The following is a 26,811-nucleotide window of genomic DNA, read 5'->3' as shown; positions in this document are numbered from 1 at the left end:
TGTGCTGTCTTGATTGTAGGAAAAAAAATCGAACTGGACCACAAATTGATTGCACGGAAACATTTTTTGCCACCAGGGGTCTGGCTCAAACCGTAACGGTACAGGACTCGATGTGCTGTCAGGGTGTGATGAATTAGTCTGGGGGAATTGAGAAATAGCATCAGCGTTGAAGCATATAAGAGAATGCATTAAGAGCTGACGGTGGAGAGGCTCGGTCAGGACATTAACACACTTACAAGTGATAGATTGACTCACTTAGTAGTTTGAGAACTCAGGAATACAACATGGTGTCTCATCATCAGATGTCTGTCCTTCTCCCTAAAATGATGTCATCTCTGTTTTTTCTAGAGCTGAAGAAAGGTATCCCAGTGTTGAGTGTTAATCACGGCTCTGGCACGGTCACATTGCAGCTTCTTGCACACGCCTCTCTGTCTGACCGCCGTTGGCATCATCTTGACATCATCAGTGATGGAAAGGTAGTACCAGGACTAGGGACGGTTTCTTCTAAAACCTCACAGATTAAAGATTATTTGCTAGACCAAATTCAAGCAGAACTGCTGAAAAATCCAGTTTGGTCTGGCCAGGTTCTGGCTAAATTACACGTATCAGTGCAACGTCATACACATGCTGTTTAGGAAATAGCACAACATTAAGGCAATTAGAAAATCATATATTTTTTATCATTTTATTCAAGTGTTCATAAAAAAATCTTTCAAGGAAAGATAAAACTATGGAGCCAGGAAACTGACAAACAGTCTTCAAATATCAGTTTAGAATATCAAATATTCTTTTTATATTTGCCTTTTAACATAAACAAATGTAGATCTCAGAAAAGTCTAATAAAAAATAAAATAAATGTTTTATGTAAATTAGGCCAAAGGTGAAGTGAAAAGGATTACTAAGGAAAAGTCAGATTCAGCATATGACAAATCACAGCTAACTCCCACACTTGGATTCATGTGAAGTGAAGTGAAGAGATGTGGAGTAGATATAAGTGGAAACAAAACAGAAGCTATGAACCATAAGAAGTGCATCAAGTTTTTATATGCTACTGAAATTGTTGAAAGTGTAAGTTGCTGCTATGATTGGCAATTTTAGCAAAGTTTAACTATCTAGAAAATGCTGCTGCTTATGTACTAGCATTTTTTTTTTTACATCAGTGTACAAAACTAGCAATTTGAATAGAACATACAAACATTTTTGTTTGGCCACTGTCTAGTTTTTCCTGGTAATCTTACATTAAATCTGGATTGTTGAATCTTGAATTTTAGAAGTTTGCAGTCAGCGTTCTGATTTAAAAAAATGGAGGAATATGTTTCCAAGTTAAATCTTCCCCTAGCATGTATATTTTTAATACAATACTGAACAGATTATTTTATTTAAGGTAACGTATATAATTTACTTTTCCAAAATTAATATTAATGTACGTTTGTCATCATTGTGAGCTACAAAGTCCTCCAACTTTATTCTGCTTGTTTAAAGTTCTGGGAGTTGGTCAGAGCAGGCTGGATTTTCCAGCAGTGTATAATGATAGAGTGCCAAATGACAGATTATTATATCTTTGCAATACTCACAAGTTAAATGCACTTAAATCGCTTAAGTTTTTAGTTAGTGTAAATACAGTCAAGTGTACTCTTCATGTTTACTTAGTGTGTAAATATATTTTGCAGGAGGTACACTTGATTGTGGACCATTGCTCTGGTGCAATGGTGAATGAAGTGGACGGGTTGGGAGTGGACATGTTTGAGACAGACCAGTCAGTGTGCAAGGTGTCTGCACATACTCCAGGCAATGAGAGGTAAAATAAAGGGTTCTCAGATTATTATTGTTGTTACATCCTTCTTTTTCCGATCACAAGAGCATGCTCTATGTAAATATGCCCTTTTATATGTTGGCCCCACATGAACAGTAATATACTGTATGAGATTACTGTAGATGAGATCACTTAGAAATCATAAAGATGGCTTTGAACTGCAATTGTAATGATAACTTTAGGGCTGTAATTGACACGAACACGTTTTGCATTATAGACCCCATCACCTACAGATGATAAACAAAAAATACTTTCAAATTTTTTAAATAAAAAATTATTTACAATCTTACTATGTGTCTCACACATGAGGATGGGTTTCCTTCTGATTCTAATTCCTTTCAAGGTTTCTTTGTAATATCATCGCAGGGATTTTTTTCTTGCTACAGTCGCCCCTGGTATGCTCACCAGTTTTGGAGATAAATTTGTAAATGTACTAAATTGTAACTTGACTATGTCCTTAATATTAAACAAAGCGCTATACAAATGATAGATAGATAGATAGATAGATAGATAGATAGATAGATAGATAGATAGATAGATAGATAGATAGATAGATAGATAGATAGATAGATAGATAGATAGATAGATAGATAGATAGATAGATAGATAGGACAGTTGGTTTATAAATTACATTCTATGTCACTACTGTGCATTTCTCCTGATGTCAGCTCTATTAATGTATTGTTTGTCTCTCTGTAGATTCCTAAATTTGAATCAGCCTCTACAGCTTGGTGGAGTGAAGGACACATATCCACTGCGTCACACAAACACACACTATAAAGGGTTTGTGGGCTGCATCAGAAACCTGGTGGTGGACACCCAGGTGTGGAGATTTCACAGTATCTACTTATTATTTATGATCTCAATTATTTCATGAACTTTTCTCTTTAACAGTGTTAGCATTGCTAACAAAAAGAAAACTATTCTTTAAGCAGCAATTAAAAAAACAACAAGACAAATATCTGGTCTGACCATTACTGTATAATAAACAACTTCTCTTTTTTTTTTAACCAAATAACAAGACCATAATCTAGTCAACTTACTTTCTATAGGCATACAAGACTTCACAGGTCAAAGTTCACCCAGACAAAGTTGTCATGAATTGAAAGAAACTTTTACCAGAAGCAAATGTTTGTCATTTACATCATCTGACTGTTAATAGAAAGCATCCATTAGCTCATATAAAGGAATCATTTTCTGTAAAATCTAGCAACAAGGACACACATTCTGGTATTGCACATCCTGAATTCTCTCTACACACTGACTCAGCTGTGAGGGTTGAAGCTAAATATAGACGTCTGATCTAAATATTTTATTAAAGCAAGCTTATTTATGTTCAAAAGTGAAGGCTGTTCTGTTTTTAATAGCAATATGGTAATCAAAGTGAAACAGTTTAATAAAAAGTGACACTAGAGCACCATGGGCATCTGTTTGCTTGTGAGCGTCTTCTCAAATTATGTTGAGGTGCCCAATAATTTTACAGAAGCAGCAGTTTACTAAGCTAACTGGCTTTATAGGACTCTAAAGAAGCCTGTGTTTTATCAAATATCAGCTGGCACAGGCTCTTCTATAAATATATGATATTTCATATACATACACATATTCATATTCATATACATATGATGGTATTCATATACAAATCATGACAGATTTCCCCTCTTTCTACAAAAGCTTCTGGAACAGTTCATGCAGGTGTGAGTAAGCAGGTTAGCTATCAAACACTAGCAAGAATCAAACAGGAATCTGACTGGATCCACTCGTCCATACCCATGCATAAAGCAGTACACTTTACCCCCATCTATTTTCATCAATTTTCATAAACACAGAGTTGTTTCAGCGTGTGGGTGAGGGATTTATTTCCCTCCTCGTGACAAGTCTGAGTCACACTGACTATTTTCTGACATGTCAGACATTTTTGTAGAAGGTTGCAGAATTGCATGACATTTTGTGATGATCTCAAGAGAAATGTCCTACTATTATGCCCAAATTGGATGCGTAATTGTGAAGTTTGACCAGCTGTGCCAGCTGACACACAATTATACAATTTTATAAGTCTATGTAGCTTGATGGATATATTTCACATTCGAAAATCTTGTCAGTATCTTACACTTACTTGAGGCAATGTGGAAGATTGGTAAATTATTGCAAGATTGTAAAATTAGACTAACCTCTATGTCTCAGGATTGGAGAATATGACATATCAATATACACCAGGCAGGACACCCATAGTGCTGACTCAGACTCATTTGTGTGTGTGTGTGTGTGTGTGTGTGTGTGTGTCTGTCCTTGGTCAGGTATATGACCTGAGCAGTGCAGCAGAGAGTATGAACAGTGCCCCCGGGTGCAGTCTGACTGATGGAGTGTGTATGACGATGGGAGGTCCCTCCTGTGGCCTGCGTGGAAAGTGCCTTGGGGAGTGGGGCTCTTTCAGCTGTGACTGCCACCCCGGATACAGCGGACACAAGTGTGACAACGGTGAGTTGGCATTTGTTTTAAAATGTACAAGTTCATAGCATTAAATTTTTTTAGTTGATCTGATTAGAGGTATCACAATGAATATAGCAGTATTAAAATTAGTAAAAACATACAGTATCATAGCAACAGCCTTTTTAAATACACATAATTAAAAAGCTTTATATTAATAGAGGATGCTATAAAAGGAGCTTTCATAGAGGAGTTCTATTTTTATTTTGTGTCAAACAGTTTCCTAGCATGTTCTAATGTGTGTGTGTGTGTGTGTGTGTGTGTGTGTGTGTGTGTGTGTGTGTGTGTGTGTGTGTGTGTGTGTGTGTGTGTGTGTGTGTGTGTTTGTGTGCACTTTAGCGCTTCCTGAGTGGTCCTTTGAGAAGGAGAGCATGCTCAGGTACCAGCTGCGAACAGGAATCAGTCCACGCAGGACACATGCTCAGTTCCTCATCAGAACCCGCTCCTCATCAGGCTTCCTGCTCAGCATGAGCTCCCGGGACTCCAATGAGTTCATCATCCTGGAGGTGAGGGGTAGACATTCACACAGTGTCTCACACACATACACATTTACATAGTTACCCAGGCCGCTCTCCACAAATTTCCAGGCTCCTTGCAAATGCAGTCCATGTATTTCCAATGCAATGCTTTTAGTTAAAGCCATTTTATTTAGAGACCCAGATTAGATCTGGTCATTCATTCATCCCACTGTATTTTAAGACATAATGTTAAGTATTTAAAAGCAATTACAAATTTCAGTGTTTTGAATTAGACATGATTTCAGTTTGCTGTCATAATGTGTTTATACATAATGTAATGTGTCTACACCAACAGTACTACACTTTTAACATCCGCATCCATGTTCATGTAGATAGTAGATGGCTATGTGTGTGTTCGTGCCAACCTGGGTGATGGCCCAAACACACTGAAGCTGGGGAGCCAAAGAGTGGATCACGGCCAGTGGGTCCTGGTCATCTTGAGTCGCCATGACAACATGTTCACCCTGCAACTGGAGCAAGGCGGGGGGTCACGGGAGGTCAAAGGGGTGTTGGGAAATAAACAGGAAATTGTAGTACAGTCCTCCAGTGTGCTTTTGGGAAACGGTGCTTCACACAGCACACAGGAAGACTTCCAAGGTGCGTCTCGGCAACAGTCTCTTCCTCCACCTCTTTCTTTCTAATGTCTAATCCATGTCGCTATTACAGGATAAAGAAGACACAGCAAGCTTGTGTTAATAGCAGCAAACATGTCAAACAACCACATGTGCCAATACTTTATTTTTAATAAAACCATATAACTGTGCATAGAAAAAAGGCTATCGAGAGTTACAGCACCATTAATTTATACTCTTTTCAGGGTGAAAAGAAAACTATTTAACTAGTTAAAACTAGTTAAACTAAAATCCAAGATTTTTTTACTTGGATCAAGAAATAATTATCGACGAAAACATTACCATGTGTACATAAATTTATAAAAAAATTCTGGTGCATTGAAAGTCTACACAAACTCAAATATTGCAAAAGGGCTAGTGTTTGTGTGTGCAGGTTTTCATTCCAGATTCCACACCTAAGTGTATTAGATCAGCTGTTTAAACAGGTAGACTTCAGGTCTGGCTCGTGCCTGTTTGGAATAAAATCCTGCACCCATACTGGCTTTTTCTGAATAAGACTGGAAACTTCACATCTAAAACATTAAAAAGTCTTATAAAAACTGTGATTGAGCTACCATAATTCGCCGGAAGCTTTTTGCTGCATGCCTTTCAGTCGCTACGCTAATTAACACTGGTGTGTCAGAGAAAAAAGTGATTCAAGTCAGTGTACATAATTATGTTAAACTTCACTTGGCAGTGTAAATGATTAAATAATGAACAGTTATTTGTTGAAAATGTATTACATTTATTTGTTTTCTCTGCCTTTCATATCTGTACTCTTTCTGTATTTGTTGCATCACAAGTTTAACTCTGTATGATGCATGTACCTGTGTGTGTGTGTGTGTGTGTGTGTGTGTGTGTGTTGCTGTGCAGGTTGTATGCGGGATGTAAGGCTGAACGGTCACTCTTTGCCCCTGGATGGTCAGAGCAGTGAGTTTGTCATGGTATTAGAGCGGCGGGGAGTTCAGGCAGGATGCCACTCTGATGCCTGTCGTGCTAAACCGTGCCAGAAACCTCTGTACTGTGTGGATCTGTGGAGGAAGCATGAGTGCAGGTAAGACTACATACAGTGTACACTGCAAAACTAATGAAAGTTACTAAGCTTTTAAGAACCACTGAAGAAACACATACACTAAAGAATATACACACATTTTCTCATGGGCATTTATGTGTCTCCAGAAATGTAATCTAATTAAAATAAAGTTATATACAGTAAAATGTCCTCTACATGGCTTTTCTCATTGCAGGTGTCCAGCAGGTCAGTTGCTTGTGGTGGATGAACACACAGGGTTGGTTAGCTGTGTCATGTCACCTTGTGGTCCCTCCACATGCCGTAATGGGGGTACCTGCCTGGCTCATTCCACCAAGAGCTACCAGTGTCGCTGCCCAGAAGGCTTCCGGGGCCAGTGGTGTGAGATCAGCCAAGTAAAAACATCACACTTGGCCACACTCAGCCCCAGCTCCATCCTCGCTATAAGCATGTGCCTACTTGTGTTCTTCGGTAACTAACACTTCAGTCCTTTCTTCAGTCCCAGTCACACTTATAAATGCATAACAAACATTTAGATGCAAGGTTTTATTTATTATACAGATCTATTTACATTACAATCAACAGAGTATTTGCACTAGGGTTATACTTATACTGCTGTACTGATAAATGTTGTTTAAAATGTTAAAGGCAGTACTTCTAAGAGCAGGACCCTTCTGGGACATCCCTTATCAATTAATAATGTCTGACTACAACTTAACACATAATAATGAGATCAATAAGTCATGGCCATGAGGCAATAAAAATATATTTGAACATCACAATGAATGATTGCTATGCTCGGCCTATGCATATAAATCAATATCATAAACACAGCAAATGATTCATCATCAGGCTTCATAATTATAAAATAGGACAACATTTCAAGTTACAATTAAACAAAAACAAGCCAAAAAAATATACATATTGAACCGACCAATATTTGACTCAAATTTATAACATTTAAAATAACAATATGAAACATGAAACCTATCTAAATTTCACTAATGAGTAATGCCCATGAATATGGGTTGTTTTTTTAGTTTTTCATTTGTTCATTTTAATCGCAAAATAGACTAACCTATGCAGCTCAGTAATATGTTCATAATTATTTGTTCACTTAGCCAGTATTGAGGGTCTAAGGCAAAGGCACGGTTTGAAATATATCACTATATTGTCCATGGGTGTACTTAAACCATCTAATGAGTAGTGGGCCTGTTAACCTGAAGAATGTGCTTGTACACTTACTACACTGTAGTATTTAACCACTTATGTACTTCGCTCTGGATAAGGGCGTCTGCCAAATGCTGTAAATGTAAATGTATTTAGATACCTTTCTGCAGCTAATTTGACAAATAAAATTTGTCAAAATTTGACCAATTTTGAGTATTGGTGTAGCAATATAGTCTGTTCTTCATTAGCATTATTAGTTGCATACACATTTGTTGTAGAAAGAATTAGCATTTTCAGATTTGCATTTGCAGAGTAGTGTCATGTAGCAGAGCCATAATGTGTGTATGTGTGTGTGTGTGTGTGTGTGTGTGTGTGTGTGTGTGTGTGTGTGTGTGATTGTATGCATGCACACAGTTCTGTTGTGTGTCACTTTTGACAGGTGACAGCTACATCGTTAATATAATAGGTTGACAGTTGAGCTTCCTCTTTACCGACCTTATCCATCCGATCAAAGACATCATGCTGATACAGACACACAGGACATTGCCTCATTCCTGTTCTAATGAGAGTCAAATAAACCAAAAAAAGTGAAACATGTGGCAATAATGGATGTTTCAGAGTTGGTTGAGACTTCAATGTGCTGCCAGTAGAGGCTTATTGTAATAAGATTAAGAATTGAATTGTGACGCTAGTGTTTCTGAAGTTACAAGAACAATTGTATTGGTTGTATTCTATTCTCTCCATCCTCATGTTTATCATGTCATATTTTCTTCTTCTGTATCACTGTCTCTTGTCCAGCTGTGCTGGTGGCGGTGACTGTGTGGAACCAGAAGGGCAGTGAGAATAAATTCCGGAAACGCGGCGTGTACCACATTCCAGCTGAGCACGAGAGCTGGGAGGACATCAGGGAAAACATCCTCAACTACAACGAGGAAGGTGGAGGAGAACAGGACCAGGTACACTGTAATCACTGATGATACACAAAAGCAGGAGGCTTTTGTTTGTAAGAATTCCACTAGATGGCAGCATAGCGTCGGTTTTGGTCAGTGTAATAATACATAATGAGAAAGCACAGACGTGAGAAGTCTGAAAAAGAAAATGTATGAATAGCACAAGCTGATGTAAACACAAGAATAGAAAATTGCCAGCATATCAAAGTATATGACATGATAGGTTGTTTCTGATTTGTTTGGTATCACTTCAAATAATTCAGTAGACAAGAACAGATTTATTTATGCTGTCTGAGAGGAATATGTAACTCATAAAACTCTTTCATTCACTGATCAGAACTATGTTGATAAAAAAAGGAAACCATACTTTGAGGGGGGAAAAAACACCTGAGCAATAAGAACACTAAACAATGAGATGGTTTGCTTCTATTTGAGAACCTTAGCCACTAAGCTTGTCTATCAGGTTGTCTGTTATTGGTAACTTCCTCGTTCTCATTTTTCTCTGTTGGTATTTTAACTCATTCTCCCCTAGAATGCATATGACATCACAGAGCTGAAGAGACCGTTCTGCTCCAGCTTGTCTCAGTCCTCCTCGTGCACCACAGCGCCTCTTATCAAGTCGTCTCAGGGCTCTCAGGAGGAAGTGCACCCAGGCGGAGTCCAACCCACCCACCACCACCACAACCCTAGCACTGCTTCCCATTGTGCCATGGATTTCAAGAACTACGTGGCACGCATCATCTGGGAGGCTGATAATGACATAATGGCCTTCCCTATGGACACCTATCATGTGTACTGCATCGAAGGTGCAGGTTCAAACGCAGGCAGCCTCAGCTCTCTGAGCTCAGCCATACCAGAGGAAGACTTCAGCTATGATTCTCTGCAGCACTGGGGGCCCAAATTTGAGGGGCTTAAGGAGTTGTATCAAAGGCCCGAGGTGGGTTTTGCAAACACAGATGTTGTGCAGAGCCTCAGCCACACTGGGGGCAGGAGCTTTGAGCAGCAACACTAAGTCAGTAAAAGTCTGTGTGTTATTTACTGAGTTAAAGCAAAGACACGCTACATGGAGTCAATCTCTTCTCTTGCTGGACTGCCAGAAAATCTTTAAGAGTAAGAGAAGCCTGGAGACGGCATAGCAGGCATGCTTTATTTATTGAGTTTACTCAGTGTATACTGTCAGTAGTGCGCTATTTATTTTATCCTTGACGATTTACAGAGGGAACAAAGCCACAGTATAGCTATTTTACACTCAAATGCATTTTCTGTCAGGATACCACAGAGCTACATGTCCACATCTATAGTGACAAAAAACAAACACACATCATAGATTAACATTGATTCCATAGATTCCAGGTTAAGCTTGATAAGCAAAGTCAGAATCACTCTAAGGAGCAGTAAATGAATCCTTTATGGTGTGCTGATGTTCCCAGGTGGCATGGTGGTGCATTGAGTAGAATTATCACCTTACAGCACCCCGGTTTTGAATATTGTTACTGGTTCTGTGTGGAGTTTCACATATTCTCCCTCTATCAGTGGATTTCCTCTGGGTTCTTTGATTTGTGCCACTTTCCAAAAACATTTCCAGGTGAACTGGCTTTAAATTGCCCCTAAGTATGAATGAAGTATGTGCAGGATGCCCTGCGTGGACCAGCAAAAAAAGGCACGTTGTTATGCCTCATACTATGCCCAGGAGAAGCTCTGGAACCGGCTCTACCCTAACCAGAAGAAATGCACTTACTGAAGATGAATAAACGAATAAATCATATTCTCTAACACATACTCTTGGTATGTTACAAATGCTATAATGGGTGTTGTGTGTTTTGTTTTTTTGTCTTTATTTCATACAACATTTTCTCTTCATTTGAGGAGCTGTGTGCACCATCCTCTTCATACACTTCAGTCTGATCTGATGGATTAAATCTCAAGACACGCTGCGTTCCTGATGAACTTGCATCAGTGTGCACCTGCAGTAATTTTGCAAAAGCGAAAATTACAATCATAAAAATCTGTTATTGTTTAAAAAAATTTTCAATGCTTTAAATTAATATAGTTCTATTTTTTGATATGTGCAAGAACAGTTCTGAAAATTAAAATTTATATTTTGTATGAACAATAAATCTAAACAAAACAATGTTACCATTAAATGGTGTTATTTGATATTTCACTTGTTTCATTAGCTGATTGTTTTCAACAATATTGTGTCGACTTATGATGTTTTCAAACCAAGCAGTGACATGCAAAATTGACATGCAGGACGACTCGAATTAAGAATAAAATCCAGTTCGGTAGCACAGTGGAGATGCCTGGGCCTGTTTCACAACTCCATAGCATTCAATGCAAATGAGATGCAGAGTGTGGGAACAATGACACATGCACCAGTATTACAATCTGTCCCTGTCACAACCATTATAATGTCAATAAAACAGCATACATTTAAATACTGACCCTATGACTTTGTGTATATATGTATGTTTTCTAGGGATTTAATGTCAAGTACTCCTTTTTGTATATATGTTTTAATAAATAAAGCTTTCCTTAAAGCATTTCAAAATGTTCACTTTATCTTAAGCAAACACAAACATTTTTATTTGCAAGTAATAATGTAAGTCTAACAGAATAAGAACCATGTTCTTTTACTGTCTAAAACAGTTGCACGAGGGTCAAAAGTTATTTTCTTTGCGAGACTGATTGCTGCTGCTGTGTATCTATATTGAGGGGGTGTTTTTGGGTAGCTAAATCCTTCAGAGGTCTCACAACTACACAAAGACACACAACACCAGTGGCTTTGTGAGGAGCCGCCTAATAGCTTCTACACCAGTCAGCTGTCTGGACAACACAGCTACAAGCCATTACAAACGTGGTGTATATATAAAAAATATACACACATACAAAACTACTTTCCACTCTCTCATGACAAGGACATACATCACAATGCATTATTAAAGTTTTAATTATCTTAATTATCAAATGTGAACACAGTAGTAAATAGGATCAGAAAGCATCAAATCTGATTAAATACTATTTTAGATAGGTTTGATTGCAAGTTTTGTCTCTTTTCATGCCAAACTAACCATCAAAACCTAAGAGAATGGAATATAAATCAGTTGCCTCACATGTGAAAGCCTTTCTAATATTTTATTTCCCAGTAATAATTCAAAACAATCACTAAATTTCTATCAATGCTTTAATAGTTCAAATTTACCAAACAAGAAAGGGAAATCCTTGCTTGCCATTACCATATGTACACATATTCTCTTATGTACAGTTTTATACCATCTACGTTACAGGCACAGTATTTTGCTCCCAGTTCTGAGAGTAATTTATTTAAAAAAAAAAAAGTAAGATCTAGTACAATACTGCATCTTACCACATTTCATAAATAACCACCCATTGAATTAAATATTTGCCTTTGGCAATAAAATGAAAGGTAATTCATAGCATCATGAAAGTTAAATTTAAAATAAAAAGATGGCACCATAAATATGCAAATAATTCTGCATTTTTTAAATTAATTAAACTTCTTCCAGAGTGAAATAGGCAGTCTAAGGAACATATTCCTAAGAAAAATTCAAACAATGCAGCACACTTGTGAGAATGACTCGCCCAACAATGTCAGCTTCCATGTCTCCATGCTGCAGTTCAGCTTCACAATGACCAGAGGTTTAGAGCAGCACTGACTAGAAATCCTATGGCAACATAGTTTAGTCCATAAACATTCAACACAGTTTTATACAACTAGAAAAATAGGACAAACACACAATCCTATAAAATGAGCAATCGAAGATACAACATTGCAATGCTCTTGGTACATGAAAATGAAAGCCCTAAAATATTGTATAGGGCTTAAATACTTGTAAACAATTTTCTATTCTGAGTCTTTGAAAGAAGGCACAAATAAAAAAGTCTGAACACCATCCTGTGAGGTCATGACCACTCATAACAGCACCATCACATCATCCTGTAAGGCTCTTTAACACTGATGTTAGGTCCAGAAGTCCTTTGCAAACAAAGAGAAAGGCATGCCCATGCTGGTGAAAGGATCAGAAACAGGACCAGCAGTTTGTTTGAGCCTTTCACATAATAGTGGGTTTTTCTGTACTTTTGGGTGGAGTCAGCAGGCCTCCTACAGCTAATGGAGACAACCTGTCCAAGATCTCCTGCTGTCGCTGTTGAGCATCATTCTATAACACACAAAGCAGCCATGTTCACAACGTTTTACCAACTTGTTTGAAGAGAAAATAAGTGAGAAGAGTGAGAAAACTCACCAACATGGACAGATAGTCAACGTGAGTTTGGATGTTGTACCGGTCCTCTGCTGCAATCTTTTTGAAGTCCTTCAGTTTTGGGCATCCATACTCATTCACAGTTCTCACAAAGGGAGCCATCCAGCACACACAGCTGGATATACTGTCCCATGTCAGGCCTAATACAAGAAAAATGTACATGAGAAACTAACATACTATTGCTGTAATCACTGCTTATTTTACTCAATCCAAATACTGACTGAAGATCAGAACCCTGATGATTTTCCCCCCTGACAGCTACAAGCTTCATTCCATTTAAACAGCTCATTTTTACCAAAACAGTAGTGAGCACTAACAGCTCATGTGATGTTCTAATTGGTAAATATTTGATCCATGTTAATTGCAATAATAAAAATCATGATCTTACCAGATACTTTCTGCACCATTTCAATTGAGGTAAAGTGACAAAATGCAGCAGCAGCCAGAACTCCATACTGGAAATCTAGTGAGTTAATATCCAGTATACAAAGATCCAGCAACTGTAAAGACATCATTTAAACAGATTACATTAATACACTACTGTAATAACTACAAAAGAAAATGTTAAACTAAGAGCACCACACACCTGGGTCATTTGTATGTAGGTTTCCTGAGAAAACTGAGGCACAAGAAAAGTTGGCCCTTCTTTCAGAGAGCCCACTTGAGCATAAAGCTTCAACCATGAGATGGGAGTTTCTGGACAGAGGTGCCAATTTAATGCCTTCAGCATTATAAGCTCCATTTCAAGAATTTCATCTTCATCACAGGCACCATCTGTGACATACGCAAACTCTTGAAGCTTTGGCGGGTAGATTTCCTGTAATTACAGAATACACCAAGCAGATTAAAGATTTCACTTTTACACACATCACTGGCAACCAATACAGGCAATCAAGCCAAATGTCTTACCTCCAGTTTAGATGCAATGAAGAGTGAAGTAATGCCAATAAGCTGCAATTGGTTCTTCCCAATGGCTACCTGAGTCAGCATGAAGCGATCAAAGAAGTCCTGAGCCAGGTAAAAAGTCTCTCGGTGAAGAGTATACACTTCACTCACCTAAAGAGATACATGTAAGCAAAATGTTGTACTTGCACCAAGCAGCTATGACATTGAAATTACAAGTCACACGTTAATAACAAACCTCTAAAAGCCAGTCAAGGAGAATGGCCCTCATTTTTGGTTGCAGGCTGGGGTGCTGTTGCATGAATGTTTTATCATGGGTATACTTCAATTCTTTATTCAGCATCTTAATCCACACATCATCTGAACTGGCCCAGCTGTTAAAACACAGGTGAGACATAAGGTAAATGTAATGTATGTTTAACAAATTAAGAGAAATAAAACCAACGTGTTTATGTAAAACAAAACTAAATCTATCTATTATTTATAACCAGATTTCACTGATTTGGGACAATGTCCAGTGTTAAAGGATCTACATAAATAAAATATTTTGAATGTTACATCATGGTACTTACATTCTGATACTGCATATCTATGGGTTTATTAGCATATCTTAGACACGATGTGCCTAACTAATTACAAATCTCTACATCCTAAGCCACATTGTACATCTCAAAGTCATTCATCCCATGTTCCCACCTGAGGCAAGGCAGTGGAGAGGGTTTGACGAACAGGTTTTTGAACCGGAAGCGTTTAAAACCAGACAAGTTGCTTGTCTCCTCGAGTTCCTTGTGAGGTGTCTCAACAAGGACACAGGGACTAACGTCATCTTCCCATCGGTTCTATAAAAGGGAACACATTTCGATCATCTTCACAAAAAGACTAAAAACAAATGATGTACTTTAAATCCTAGGCGCCTAAGAGTCATCGCACTGCTCAAATTTTACCTATAGGCTTAATGTACAATATGTATTGTGCATCACACACCCAGCCATATACTTCATATATACATGTCTAGACACACAAACACACACAAGCTAAAAGGATAAGTGAGGAACAAAAGCCCTCAGACCAGCTGAACAAAGCTCAATTTGGCGGGAGGAGGCGGGATAAAGGGGAGGAGCTAACTGACGCTGACCAGCTGCTGCGTCATCACGCACACAATTAACATACACCGATTTATTTATTAATATGGACACAGTACCTGTATAATTAAAAATAATATGAATACCAATACGTTTTGTTTTTTTTAAATCGCTTTCTATTTGTATCACTGCATAAAATCCGAAAGCAAACTTTAACAGGACTCACCTGAATTTCATAACTTTGTTTCTTGGCTCCTGGAGTTTTTCTTTTGCACTGCTGATGATAAAGAGAGAAAAACACAATGTTAGCTTTAGGCTTTACTAACAACACGTAATCATTATAAAACGCATGTCATTAAACATATACCAGAGATCATCCTACCTCAGCTTTTCTCTTCCTTGTACATGTGATATTTTGGTCTGCTGTGTTTTCATCTCTTTCTTGCAGTGTGTTACTGCAACTGGACGAAAAATAAAACAACATCCTTCGTCAATTTGATCATATTTTGTCTTGGAAATAAGACAACAGATTTACACAAAGCTAGATTCTCACCTGCGTCTGGACATTTTTCCAAATGGCAGATTAATTCAAACGTCTGTAATAAAGACAACAGCAAAAAGGTCACGTTTATAATCTCATAGATTAACAAATACATTTATAATTCTGAGATAAAGTCGTTCAAAATCCAAAACAGGCCAAAAAAAAAATGCTGCTGCTAGCAAAAAGGAGCTACTTGAAACACGACCAACTTATAACCAGTCTGAATTATAACACTTTTAAAAGCATAGTATTTTAAATTGAAACTGGCTTTTTTTGGCTTTGTGCTAAATTAAGTTCTCCGTAAGTCATTTAATCATATGTCTGTGTAGTTTAATTCATGTAAAATGCTAGTTTTTTTGACTCGGGTGAATCGAATTTGGTGAATCGACTCCGCGCCAATTTAAGAAGCGGGAGGACAACAAACCGCCTCAAACTAAACACGGTCAAAAACCGACAATATGGGCTTTAAAGCCCAATACTTCTCAAAATATACAATCCCACACCACTTATATATCGAATTCCACAGGAATAAAACACTATGATACTATAATTATTCGTGTCTTTCTCGATAAAGCTGAACAAGAGATTAGCTGAAGAGCTAACAACCGACCCACATACTTTATAGACTGGATCTGAACTGTCTGTGTTCACGTCCAGGTCATTTATATACTCACATTTGATCTAAATTAACATAAGGACATCATCTTTGATGGTAAATAAGAAAACCTATCTGATTAGCATCTGTAGGTTAGCTTACTTCTGTTTGCTAAGTGGCCAATAATGATGATAACAAACAAAAATGTCGTACAAATGCAGTTAAAATCGTCTCAAGAGCACTTCTAGATAACAAATACAGAATTACTGTTATTTTATTTCGAAAATCGATAGCTAGAAACGGTACATTTTAAGAGAAACGTCTACTCACCAGCTGTAGAATAAATGAACAGACATCAGCTGGCGCCGGCGCCAACCTTTATAAAGGGCGCCAGTGCGCATGCGCGAGGTTTGGTCACTTTCGAGCTATAACATTTAAATACTGAATGTTCGCGGTTTGGTGTTTAAGCTAACCGTTTAACTAAGGCGTTATTCGGATGAAAATGGATAAATATTGAACAGTTTCAACACAAAGCGTGTTTAGTCCTTATAACTGGAGTCTGAATGTAACGTGGTATAACGGGCCGTGTTCTGAGGGACTTTTTTCATAAAAAAAGCACTTTTCTTATTTCGCGGTCAAACGAAACTGGCGCCCAAGGACGCTGTACACGTATTCCGTGAACTTCCCGTACGGAAAAACTACTTTTACACGACGTTTAATACTGTTTTTAGTATCAACTGACACTTCCTGATATGAGACCGGTAAAGAGGTGGAGCTTAGTATCTGCCTGACCAATCAGATTCATTGTTGCAGAAACAACGTGCTGCTGCTTGAAAATGTAAACAAACCTAGGAAGGAAATTTGTCCAACGTGCTGAAGTTCTTTGGAGCTCCACTGAAATGAGGCCGACTCTGTGACTCTGGATCCTGAGGCATCTAGAGATTTACCAGCTCCACTTAGACTCTGCTATACTAAAGAGGAGATAACAACTCCATGTGGTCTTTAAGGGCAACAATCTCCTAAGCAAAACCATATTTATCGGACTGTATATTTATAATCACACCCTGCAGTGTCACCCATATGAGGATGAGGTTCCCCTTTGAGTCTGGTTCCTCTCAAGGTTTCTTCCTTTACCATCCAATATTTTCCAGTTTTGCCTCCCCACAGTCATCTGAGTCACCTCAGACTTTCTCATTAGGGATAAATACAAACACATTTAAATATATGTAATATGAATCTTGAATTTTTGTATTATTAATCTTTATATTATTCTTTATAATAACCTTTTGTTCTATGTTCTGTAAATGTGCTTTGAGACAGTCAATTGTAAAAAGTGCCATACAAATAAATTTAAAATAAATTGAAGTACAGAAAATAAACTTTTATTTAATTATTTGGGCATCTGATTTGTGTGATCTTTTATGACGGCAAATAAAACAATTTTCCAAAAATCCTAACTTTGAAGGTGAAAGAAAACACCAGTGTTCATTTAAAAACAAGGCATTTATTTAAAAATAAACAAGCATAAATTATACTGACAAGATAATAGACGTATTACAATAGTATATTATGCTAGTAACAAATAAAATACGGTGTACATTTCAAATATGAATCCACAATGTACTAAGAGTAAAATAAACATAGGGTACTTAAACCTATTCGTTTGGCAAAGTGCTGTTTTATTCCAGTAAACTGAAAATCAAACAATTGTCTGACTGAGAAACCTAGTGAGTAAGGGCACGTTATTTATTATCGACACAAACACAGAAAAAACATTGCTACAATTTTTACAGAAAAATAAGGATAGAGTGACTGGATCACAGAGACAATTTTACTCCCCTGTGCATAGTGAGTTAAAGTCCCTTTGGACAGAATTCAAGTTCTTCACTAATGCATTGTCACACTGTTAACCTGGAAGGCACAAGATCTTTAACAGATTTCAAGGCAACATAAAATCCCTGTTATTAACATGAACAGTTAGATTGCTGAAGACAAAAAAAAAAACAATATATATTTGCTTCACTAGACAAACTGAAAGTGTGACAAAAGTGGAAAAGCTGCCGCATTACTAAAATTTCTATAACTGCAGAAATAATGCTAAAGAAAAAAAAAACGTTAAGTGAATTAAGAAAAATAACACGTATGTATTCCTGTGGCCAGGGATAGAGCATCTTAGAGGTGTGCTATTCATTTTGCTCAATCAAGTATACTGAATATTTTCATAAACACCAGCTGTATTTGCCATTAATTGAGACACTTCATATCCATCAATCTGGTTCCTCCACATGACACATTTAGTATGTCACTATTTTGTGTTATTTTAGATCAATCGCCAAATGTTAAAACAACAACTAAAGACTGTTGTAAGTTTGTTGCTACATTAGGTTTAAATATTTAACTCAGCAAATACAAATTTCATGTAATTAATAAAACATGAAGCATAAAATACAAAAGCCTATTACAGTTAGAGAAAAAAAACATTTTTGAAAAGACATTTTTGTTGAACAGACTAAGTCATTGTTTGCAGATTTAACAGTCAAGAGAAAGACTTTCTTTTCACAGTCTTAGAACAAATCTTTTGCCTTTTTCAGCTTACTTAAAAGTGATTAATTACAAATATTTTAAACAGGTAATGTACACAATTACAAATGTAAGAAGTTCTTCAGTATGTACAAATACAATTAACAATTGTCAAGTAATCTGCATTGTAGTAGAGTACAAGTGACTGTGTTGTGACCCTGAGACATGTATGGCAGATTTAAAGCGAACAAACAAAAAACCCCACTCAATTGTTTTTATGCACTGTAATGTCATAAAAAATGCCTGCTACCAGGCATGCTATGCTACATACATACATCCCTCACATTGCAGATAACACAACCTCATACAATTTCATACTTTTACATACTATATGCAATACTTTTTTTTTTCCTTTTTAAAAATATTTCAATAGTTTTTCTTAATATATCTTTCATATGTGGAAATTTACTACTAAATGCTTTTAGCGATAAGTAATGCTAGACATAAAATTTTGTAGTAAAAGGAATTTTTTAAAACAGAAAGCAGAATCCATCTGATCAATTCACTAAAAATACAATTAGTGATGCAAAAAATGGCCATGAATATTGTTACATATGAAGCAAGTAGGTACAGGATGATACAATGCCATGTCCACTGAAAAACAACATGCAAAGAACTATAAATGATGACCATTCACACTACATGAGGCTTTGTATGTGTAATGCAACTTGTGACACAATTAAAATTTATTGTCAGCTTCACGTAGGAGAACCAGAGTGAAACAAAGCCTGATTTGGACATATGCTCAAGCAGATTAGTACCTGCACTGGAGTAAAGTGACCTATGCTGTTGATTCTGAAGGATACCATTCTGTCTATGTAAGAAAGACTAACCCCTAGCATAGTGCCAGGTATAGAGGGGGAGGGGGAGGGGGGCACAGTGGCAATGGTCTCAGTAGTTGTACTGCCTCTGTCCGGGCTGCTGGACATGACCTGCAGCGGCTTTGGCCTGTCTGGCTCCCCCATCACGGAGCAGGTTCAGGCGTCGGAGCGCATTACGGGACAGCTGCTGGCGCTGCACATTGTCGCGAATCCTCTGAGCCAAGCGTCCATTTTTGGCCTGCTCCAGGAAGCTGGCACGTGTGGCAGTGAGAGCAGCTGCATAGCAGCCAGTAGGGTGACTGGGTCTGTACTGAACCTCAGACCTGCATAGGAAACAACATTGCACTATTACACAAAAACAGCCACAAAACAATAATAACTAGATTTGTAAAGTTCGTCGCGTCAAACTTTGATGTTGGCTTTGACGGTGCAAGTATTCACAAATAATAATAATAATAATAATAATAATAATAATATGACCATTATAGTGGACAGTGCAAAATGTTCTGACAATCTAAGTGGGAGTAAGTGCCATTGCATAACTATTCACCCCCTTGATTAATAACATTTAATAGCTGTTAAGCCAATTTCAGTTTTAGGTTGTAACCCCATAAATTGTGGACAAGTTCAAAGGTGGTAAATACTTATGCATGGCTCTGCATCTTCAAAATTATAGCTAAAATTCAAAGCTTAGCATCTTATCAGCATTATTTTTTCTCTCTCATTACATATCTCTACAAAATTTAAATACCTACTGTGATGTAACAAGAATATGCATATGCATGAGTTTAGCTAGCTATGTTAGTCAGCTTAATCTTCAAAAAGCCTGAAAACATATTAACGTGTAATTTTACCTAAGTATGCTAGGTTCGCAAGAGTTTTCCTTTAGCTGGCGGTTTTCTGAGCTATGCACAGCATAGACAGACATGCTGGGGTGCTCAATAAGCAGGTTCTCCAGAGGACTAGTTTCCAAAAGCACTGGACCCCTTCCTCCAGCTGTGAAGCAGGGTGGTGGTGTGATAAACCAGCTCTCCTCAAGACCACACTCAGCATCCAGGCGCAAGAACCCTCTGTCCTCTGGGTCTGTGTCTGCTGCTGAGTCCAGAGAGGAGCAGGAGTTGCAGCGCAAAGGGCAGTCAGGAGCATCTATGTTCTCTGAGCAGACTTCTATCAACTCATCATCACAGGCACTGGAGCAAGCTTCAGCTGGAGGATCACATAATAGAGATTACTATTTGCACTCTTCAAAAATATCTTTATATAAAAATACAAGCATGCCAAAACTCAATTAAGGGGTGAGATTTATGAAATATAAGCTCACAAAAGTAAACAAATCATTTAAAAGCCAAGACAGACATTTGTGTTTGGTAAGCAACCCTAGCACAGAGGCATGTTTTCATAGTTCACTACTATTTTTGATCTTGGCAGTCAATGGTGTAAACAAAGAGAAACTGATATGGTGCCTTACATGACATGACCTGTAGAGGGCACAATCGACAGTGCACCTAAGGTCAGTGAAACAACAACAGCTTTCAGAAAATTATATCTGAGAGCAATTCCACTACAAGACAGGAAAATAAAACAAAGAATGTTAAATAACAGAGAAATTAATTAAATTCAGGTTTTATCGCCATGCAAGTCATTGTTAGTGTCTCCATGCAAATCTCAAAGTCTCAATGCAGTCTTGAAATTATGAATAAAATTTCCCAAAAAAAAAAAAAAAACAATTTGCAAACCTGAAATGCTCTGTTTAGTGCTGAAGTTGTTTTTGCAGAGGCAAAGATTGGGGTGATTAAAGTGTCTTATTATTGATTTTGCTGGATAAGCAACCTCAATAAAAACTGGCGCATAGGCAGACTGCTTATCCTTTGTCTCCAGACTATTACACGCACATCACACCAAGGGACTATATAATAACTTATTCTTGTCTGTAATTGTCTGATTTGGCACAACACTTTTTATGACCAGTGATCTTGCATGAAACTCTTCACTCATGCACTGTGGTTTCTCCATGGATTTTCTTTCTCCACTATTGTGAAATTCTGATCCCTCAGTCGATAGTGATTAAACCTATAACTGCTCTACTGTTTATCCTTTTCACCCTCTCTCAAATTACTCCTTAATTTCCCCTTTCCTAAATGGTCTAAGGCTGAACTTGGCAAATCTTAACAGCTTTTAAGGCAAATTGAGGCTATCAAATAAACTTAACTTCATCTATTTAATTTCATAAATTACAATAGATAATAACTACCAGTGATAAGGAGTCTGCATTCATCCCTGGCACTATAAAACCAATAAAACCACAGCCTCACATTATCATAGACACACAATGAGATCTACCAAATGAAGAGGTAAATTTGCATATCTTAGATTACAAACTCAAAGAAAACTACAAACTTTTTCTGTGTTTTTATCTGGCAACATGGTGTGTTATATAAGGTACAACAAATTGGAATTTATTTTGTTCTCTTTACTTATTTAACTTACATGTTGTTCCAAAGTAAAACACAAATAAACTTGGATTGAACCCTAGCAAAGAAAAAAGTCATGCCAGGCTACAAAACAAGGACATGAAGCTGTAATTTGTTATCATGAAATAAAAAAAGAGATCTCACACACTGAATATTAGCAGCCTCGATTAACAGCCTGACAGTGGCTCGCTTGGGATTTTAACAGTACACCATTTCAGTCAGGTACACAGAACTGAGCAACCACAGCCCCTTTACAAGTGTCTGGACATTAGTCATGAATTCATATCTCCCAGCTGATCCTAGGTCACCCAGACAGTGCTATTTTTATATCAGCGATATATTAAGAGGTTTGTTGGCCCTAAATATTCCCACCTTAGGGGAGAGACCTGAGCTAGACAGATCAACTTGCACCTCAAATATTCACAGCCTTCATGATATGAGACACGGCTATGCTGTCACTTTATAAGATGCCTGCAAATGACATTACGACTTTTTCTGTCTACCTCCACAGTGCAGATTGACATTTGCAATATGTCTTACTAGCATGCTAGCACAGACATGTCATTAGCTAAGGGTAGATGTAGTTACTACAGACCTGACTTTAAAAGTAACACATTTTGTCAGTGTGCTGGGAACACCTGTGGTTTATTTAATGCAAAAAAAATTACACTGAAAGATTTATGGAAATAGTGTATAAAACTTAACACTAACCAAGATAATCAACAAGGATCCAGTCCTCGTCATCTTCATTTCTGTTAAAGCCCACATCTGCAGGACATTCAGTGGCCTCCTCCAGGGCATCTCCGAATAGGATGCTGGTGAACCTCTGCAACATGGTAGGGGAGCTGGGAGAGGAGGAGGGGGCCAGATCAGTCCTGCTAGTGTCACTTGAGGATGTGGCTCTTTGGTCATCAGCTGTTGTAGCTGTTCACAGAAGCCTCTGGAAAGGTGCTGAAGTGCATGAGTTTCTCCTTCACGTATTAGGAACACTTAAAGCTCAGTCATTGCCTTCACAAAGTGTTCAAAAATTAAGGCTCTGTAAACAAAACATGGCCAATAAAAGATAGTCATTTAATGCCAATAACTCAGCAATACAGCTTTCATAATTGCATACCAAAATTATTATATCAAAATGATCAAAAAAATCAGGCTTAAATTGCAGAAATGAGAGAGAGAGAGAGATAGTCCATCATTTCACTATAGTAGCAGGCAATGAAAGAAGGGATGAAGACAATAACACACTGCTAGATCAATATTTAATGAGAAAGAACCATGCAATAAACTCTGCTAAGGGTATGAACTATTGGAGTATTGGAGTCCAGCATAGTTCAGTGATTGTCCCACTCTAACGCACCTACTAAATCTGTCATTTATTGACACTGAATTAGACAGATTTTGCCGAGTCCTTTACATGGGGAGCATGAAATACATATCCTTTACAGTCCAAGACAAAGCTGATGCAGAGAAACATCTGCAAACTGTACAGGAAAGATACATTATATGTTTATCCTTAAAGCGTGTCAAACAACTGCCATCTGGCTTGGAATTAGTTGTAGTTCAACAAAAGTCATCCAGACTGGTTTACGATACTTTACTACTTATATAAAAAAAATAAAAATAAAAATAAAAAAAAAATCATCATCTCCAAGAAGTATCTCTTATATGGTGTTTTGCATACATGAGCTACCACTTCACCTCCAGCGCACAACACACACCTCAATGTCTCACACCTGGTCACTACTGTTGGAACAGGGGTCAGTATATTACAATGCTTTGTTGATGAATGGGTCAATGTTAACTAAGTAAAATCTAAAAAGGGAAATATGAGCCTGATGCTTGAAAAAAAAAATAATAATAATAAATTTTATATATATATATATATATATATATATATATATATATATATATATATATATATATATAAAAATAAAATATATATATACACACACACACACCTGAACTCTATTTCCTTTATCTGTAGCATAATTGTGATAACTACTAACAATAATGTTGACATTTCCTGTAACGAGAAAATAATGTGAAAGTAGTTCAGTTCAAATTCCAAGAAAGGACACGGTAACTAGTAATCTAGTTTTCAGTTCTTTCCTCAGGAAAATGAGTTAGTAAATGTTGTTTGAGGTAAACAAACATGCTATAGAGACTGAAATCATGGTGTGTGAAAAACAACACTGCTTATTTAACCCCAAATCCAGTTGTGTTGAGTCCAGCATCACACCAGCAGGGGGACAAAAACAACTCTTTAATCTGCTGGACACTTTTTTGTTTGTTTGTAGGGTTTCTCTGAGTTCCTGTCTGTCCCATCAGTTCCCCTGTAGACATCCTGATGTTCATGCGTACAAAATATAAAGAGACATTATGCTGAGATTTTGAGTGTTGTCACAGAGACAAAAACACAATGCATCTGCGTACACATAGGGAGGAACCCGACAAGAAACTCTACACCACCGGGCAGGACAGAAGACATACAGGTCTACAACTGAGCACAAATAAACCACGAAGTATGTTTCACAGCAAACTATCTAAAAAAATATCAAATCTTACAACATAAAAAGAAAAAACATATTTTCTGAATATGTTCTTCCAGCAAGAAATTCAGTCTGTTCATTGTGTGGAAACAGTTATTATTACTTTGGTTAACAGTTTACATGCAAAAGTGATTAAAACTCTTACACGTCTTAAACAGTGAAAAACTGCTCATCATCAACAACAAAGACTCACCTGCGACTGAGACGCCTGTAAACAGGAAGCGTTTGTTTAATCAGAAAATAAAGGGAAAACAAAGGGGAAAAAACACTCGGCTCGCTTGAAGGTTGAGGTAGGATGTGTTACACAATATAAATATATCAATATAAATACTTCTTCTTTGAAGATAACACTATTTTGTGGACCCTTAACAAGCGCTCGCGTCTCTCTCAGTCGCTCCGAGATCTCACTGCTGTCCTTTGTTATTGTTGTGCGAAATGAGCAGCTGATCGTTGTCGACGTCACTTCGGACAGCCTATGGGATGGGCCTGTTTAAACACGGCTAGCCAATCAGCGGCTGCGCCTGGTTGTGACTGACTGTCACCAACGCACGTGACCAGTCCAAAGAAAGGCAAGACTGGACAAGTTTGGGAGAACCTCAATACTCACAATGCTAGAGAAGACTTGATGTTGTGTTAATACCTGGTCTTTTATCGATGGCCTTTCTTAGTTTTAATTGAAAATGATGCAGTTGTGGGCTATTGCTTTTGGCAGCAGCTCCCTAACATCTTACTGCTGAATGCTGTAAATGCACAGTATTTATTGAATGTGTGCATGAATTAATGGGAGGAGAGAGATTCTCTTCTCTCCTCTTCCTTTGAGAGACAAACAAAAGAATAACAATGGCTGACACGCAGCTGTCCAAAATATAGGTCACTATTTGGGTATGACAAAAGACCTTCACTCAGACAGGTGGATCTGGAGAGCCTGCAATGTAAAAGGAGCAAGGGGTCCATGGAATAACAATAGCAATGCAAATAGGGTGTTAGCATAATTAAATTTCCAATTCAAACAAAGACAAAGACACCAATGGTCATCCTGCACGGCTGGACGGTGGAGACTAGAATGTGTGAAATAAATGATATATCCCTATATTCATTATTCTCAACTACACCCAAACAATCATCAAACAAGTATATTTCCAAATCTGTGTGTGTGTGTGTGTGTGTGTGTGTATATGTATGTATGTATATATATATATATATATATATATATATATATATATATATATATATATATATATATATATATATATATATAAAATGTGTGATTATTTGAAATGTGAAATGTAATGCTATATAATGTAGATAATTATATATTTGTTGCCAAAAAAAATCCCATACTTCAGAGGATCGTGTTTCTTAGTTTATCATATGACACAACCATGCAGGATTTGTAGTTTTACATCACTTATTCACACCACAAATAATATAAACATAAGGCAAAATGTTTGAGAATGACTCAGAATGACTTGAGAACACATGAAGAGAGTGGATTACTTAAAGCAATTGTTAATGAGGTAATGAATCCTTTAAAGATTCATATCATAGTAACCCAGTGTCCCAGTTTATTCTTGGAACTGATAGAAGACAATAAAAGCAATGATGTGACGTGAACAGTGATGTTCTTTAAGCTACTGAGTCATATCCTGCTGATGAAAGAGAGCATAATGTTGAATCAGTCCTTGAAAACATTTCTGCCTGGTTCAGGATCAACAAACGTATAAGATTTACACCTTTCTTCCAGAAACTGGCTTCTTCTGTGAAACTCTGTTTAACTAATAAGAGAGGTGAACATCCTACAAAGTAAATACTACTTATGTAACAAGCAGAACTCTTCACACTTTTATAATATGACAGACTTTGTAAGATCAATATGCATTCGTATAGATTCAAGAGGAGTCCAATCTAAGATTTGCTTCAGATAGTCTTTTCGGCAAATTACAAGGCAATATGTAAACACTAGCAGTACCAAAAAGCAAATCTTATGTAATTTTGTTAATGTTTATGGCATGTTCTGAACTTCTTGTGCAAGTTCACTGATAAGAGTTCACTGTGGAGCTGTGTTATTAAATACACGTAATCATCTGATGTCATCGTAGTAGCAGCATTTGGCTCCCCCAAATTTACAGAAGGCTGAAATTTGGTAGTCAACGCTAAATCAACCTGTATTCACTCTTATGTACACAATGACAAATTCAAGATGGACATTTGCTTTCATTTTTTAAGCGATTATGTAAGTAGGGTAAACAGCAAAGATCTGTAAGTAATAGTAAATAATACCATTCTTGTATGCAGAAAATTGGTAGAGTAAAATGTTAGATCAAGTAAATGAGTTTAAAGTTTGAAATCTGGGTGGAGGATTGCATCAGCTAAACAGTACACACCAGGGGGAGTGTCCAGCCTGAGGCAGTCT

General features: G+C 37.3%; 3 protein-coding genes across 3 annotated transcripts in view; 1 reads left to right on the top strand and 2 right to left on the bottom strand.

The window, feature by feature from the left end:
* The window catches only part of si:dkey-22o22.2 (neural-cadherin), a 107,058-nt gene extending 96,035 nt beyond the window's left edge, over window positions 1-11,023 (top strand). Inside the window, exons 24-33 of the mRNA XM_060869825.1 lie at window positions 349-476; window positions 1,671-1,798; window positions 2,513-2,636; window positions 4,108-4,288; window positions 4,637-4,803; window positions 5,148-5,412; window positions 6,300-6,480; window positions 6,674-6,927; window positions 8,425-8,582; window positions 9,109-11,023. Of these exons, the coding sequence (XP_060725808.1) occupies window positions 349-476; window positions 1,671-1,798; window positions 2,513-2,636; window positions 4,108-4,288; window positions 4,637-4,803; window positions 5,148-5,412; window positions 6,300-6,480; window positions 6,674-6,927; window positions 8,425-8,582; window positions 9,109-9,588 (2,066 nt within the window). The 3' untranslated portion in view covers window positions 9,589-11,023. The remainder of the gene's footprint in view (window positions 1-348; window positions 477-1,670; window positions 1,799-2,512; window positions 2,637-4,107; window positions 4,289-4,636; window positions 4,804-5,147; window positions 5,413-6,299; window positions 6,481-6,673; window positions 6,928-8,424; window positions 8,583-9,108) is intronic.
* A 673-nt stretch (window positions 11,024-11,696) lies between these two features.
* ccne2 (cyclin E2) lies at window positions 11,697-16,357 on the bottom strand. Its single transcript, XM_060869186.1, has 11 exons — window positions 16,311-16,357; window positions 15,398-15,440; window positions 15,227-15,305; window positions 15,071-15,121; window positions 14,459-14,601; window positions 14,001-14,136; window positions 13,769-13,915; window positions 13,446-13,676; window positions 13,248-13,359; window positions 12,842-12,999; window positions 11,697-12,757 (listed from the first exon to the last, which is right to left on the bottom strand). Exons 2-11 carry the CDS (start codon window positions 15,409-15,411, stop codon window positions 12,650-12,652), a joined length of 1,179 nt encoding a protein of 392 aa, XP_060725169.1. The 5' UTR covers window positions 15,412-15,440; window positions 16,311-16,357; the 3' UTR covers window positions 11,697-12,649.
* A 1,111-nt stretch (window positions 16,358-17,468) lies between these two features.
* Window positions 17,469-24,827, bottom strand: tp53inp1 (tumor protein p53 inducible nuclear protein 1). The gene is made up of 4 exons (XM_060869824.1): window positions 24,592-24,827; window positions 22,564-22,888; window positions 20,236-20,587; window positions 17,469-19,704 (listed from the first exon to the last, which is right to left on the bottom strand). The coding sequence occupies exons 2-4, from the start codon at window positions 22,685-22,687 to the stop codon at window positions 19,452-19,454; spliced, it is 729 nt and encodes a 242-aa protein (XP_060725807.1). The 5' UTR covers window positions 22,688-22,888; window positions 24,592-24,827; the 3' UTR covers window positions 17,469-19,451.
* Window positions 24,828-26,811: the final 1,984 nt, after the last annotated feature.

The sequence above is a fragment of the Tachysurus vachellii genome, chromosome 5 (genome assembly GCF_030014155.1).
Source record: "Tachysurus vachellii isolate PV-2020 chromosome 5, HZAU_Pvac_v1, whole genome shotgun sequence".
Lineage (NCBI taxonomy): Eukaryota > Metazoa > Chordata > Actinopteri > Siluriformes > Bagridae > Tachysurus > Tachysurus vachellii.
This window is presented reverse-complemented; position numbering and strand designations above follow the sequence as displayed.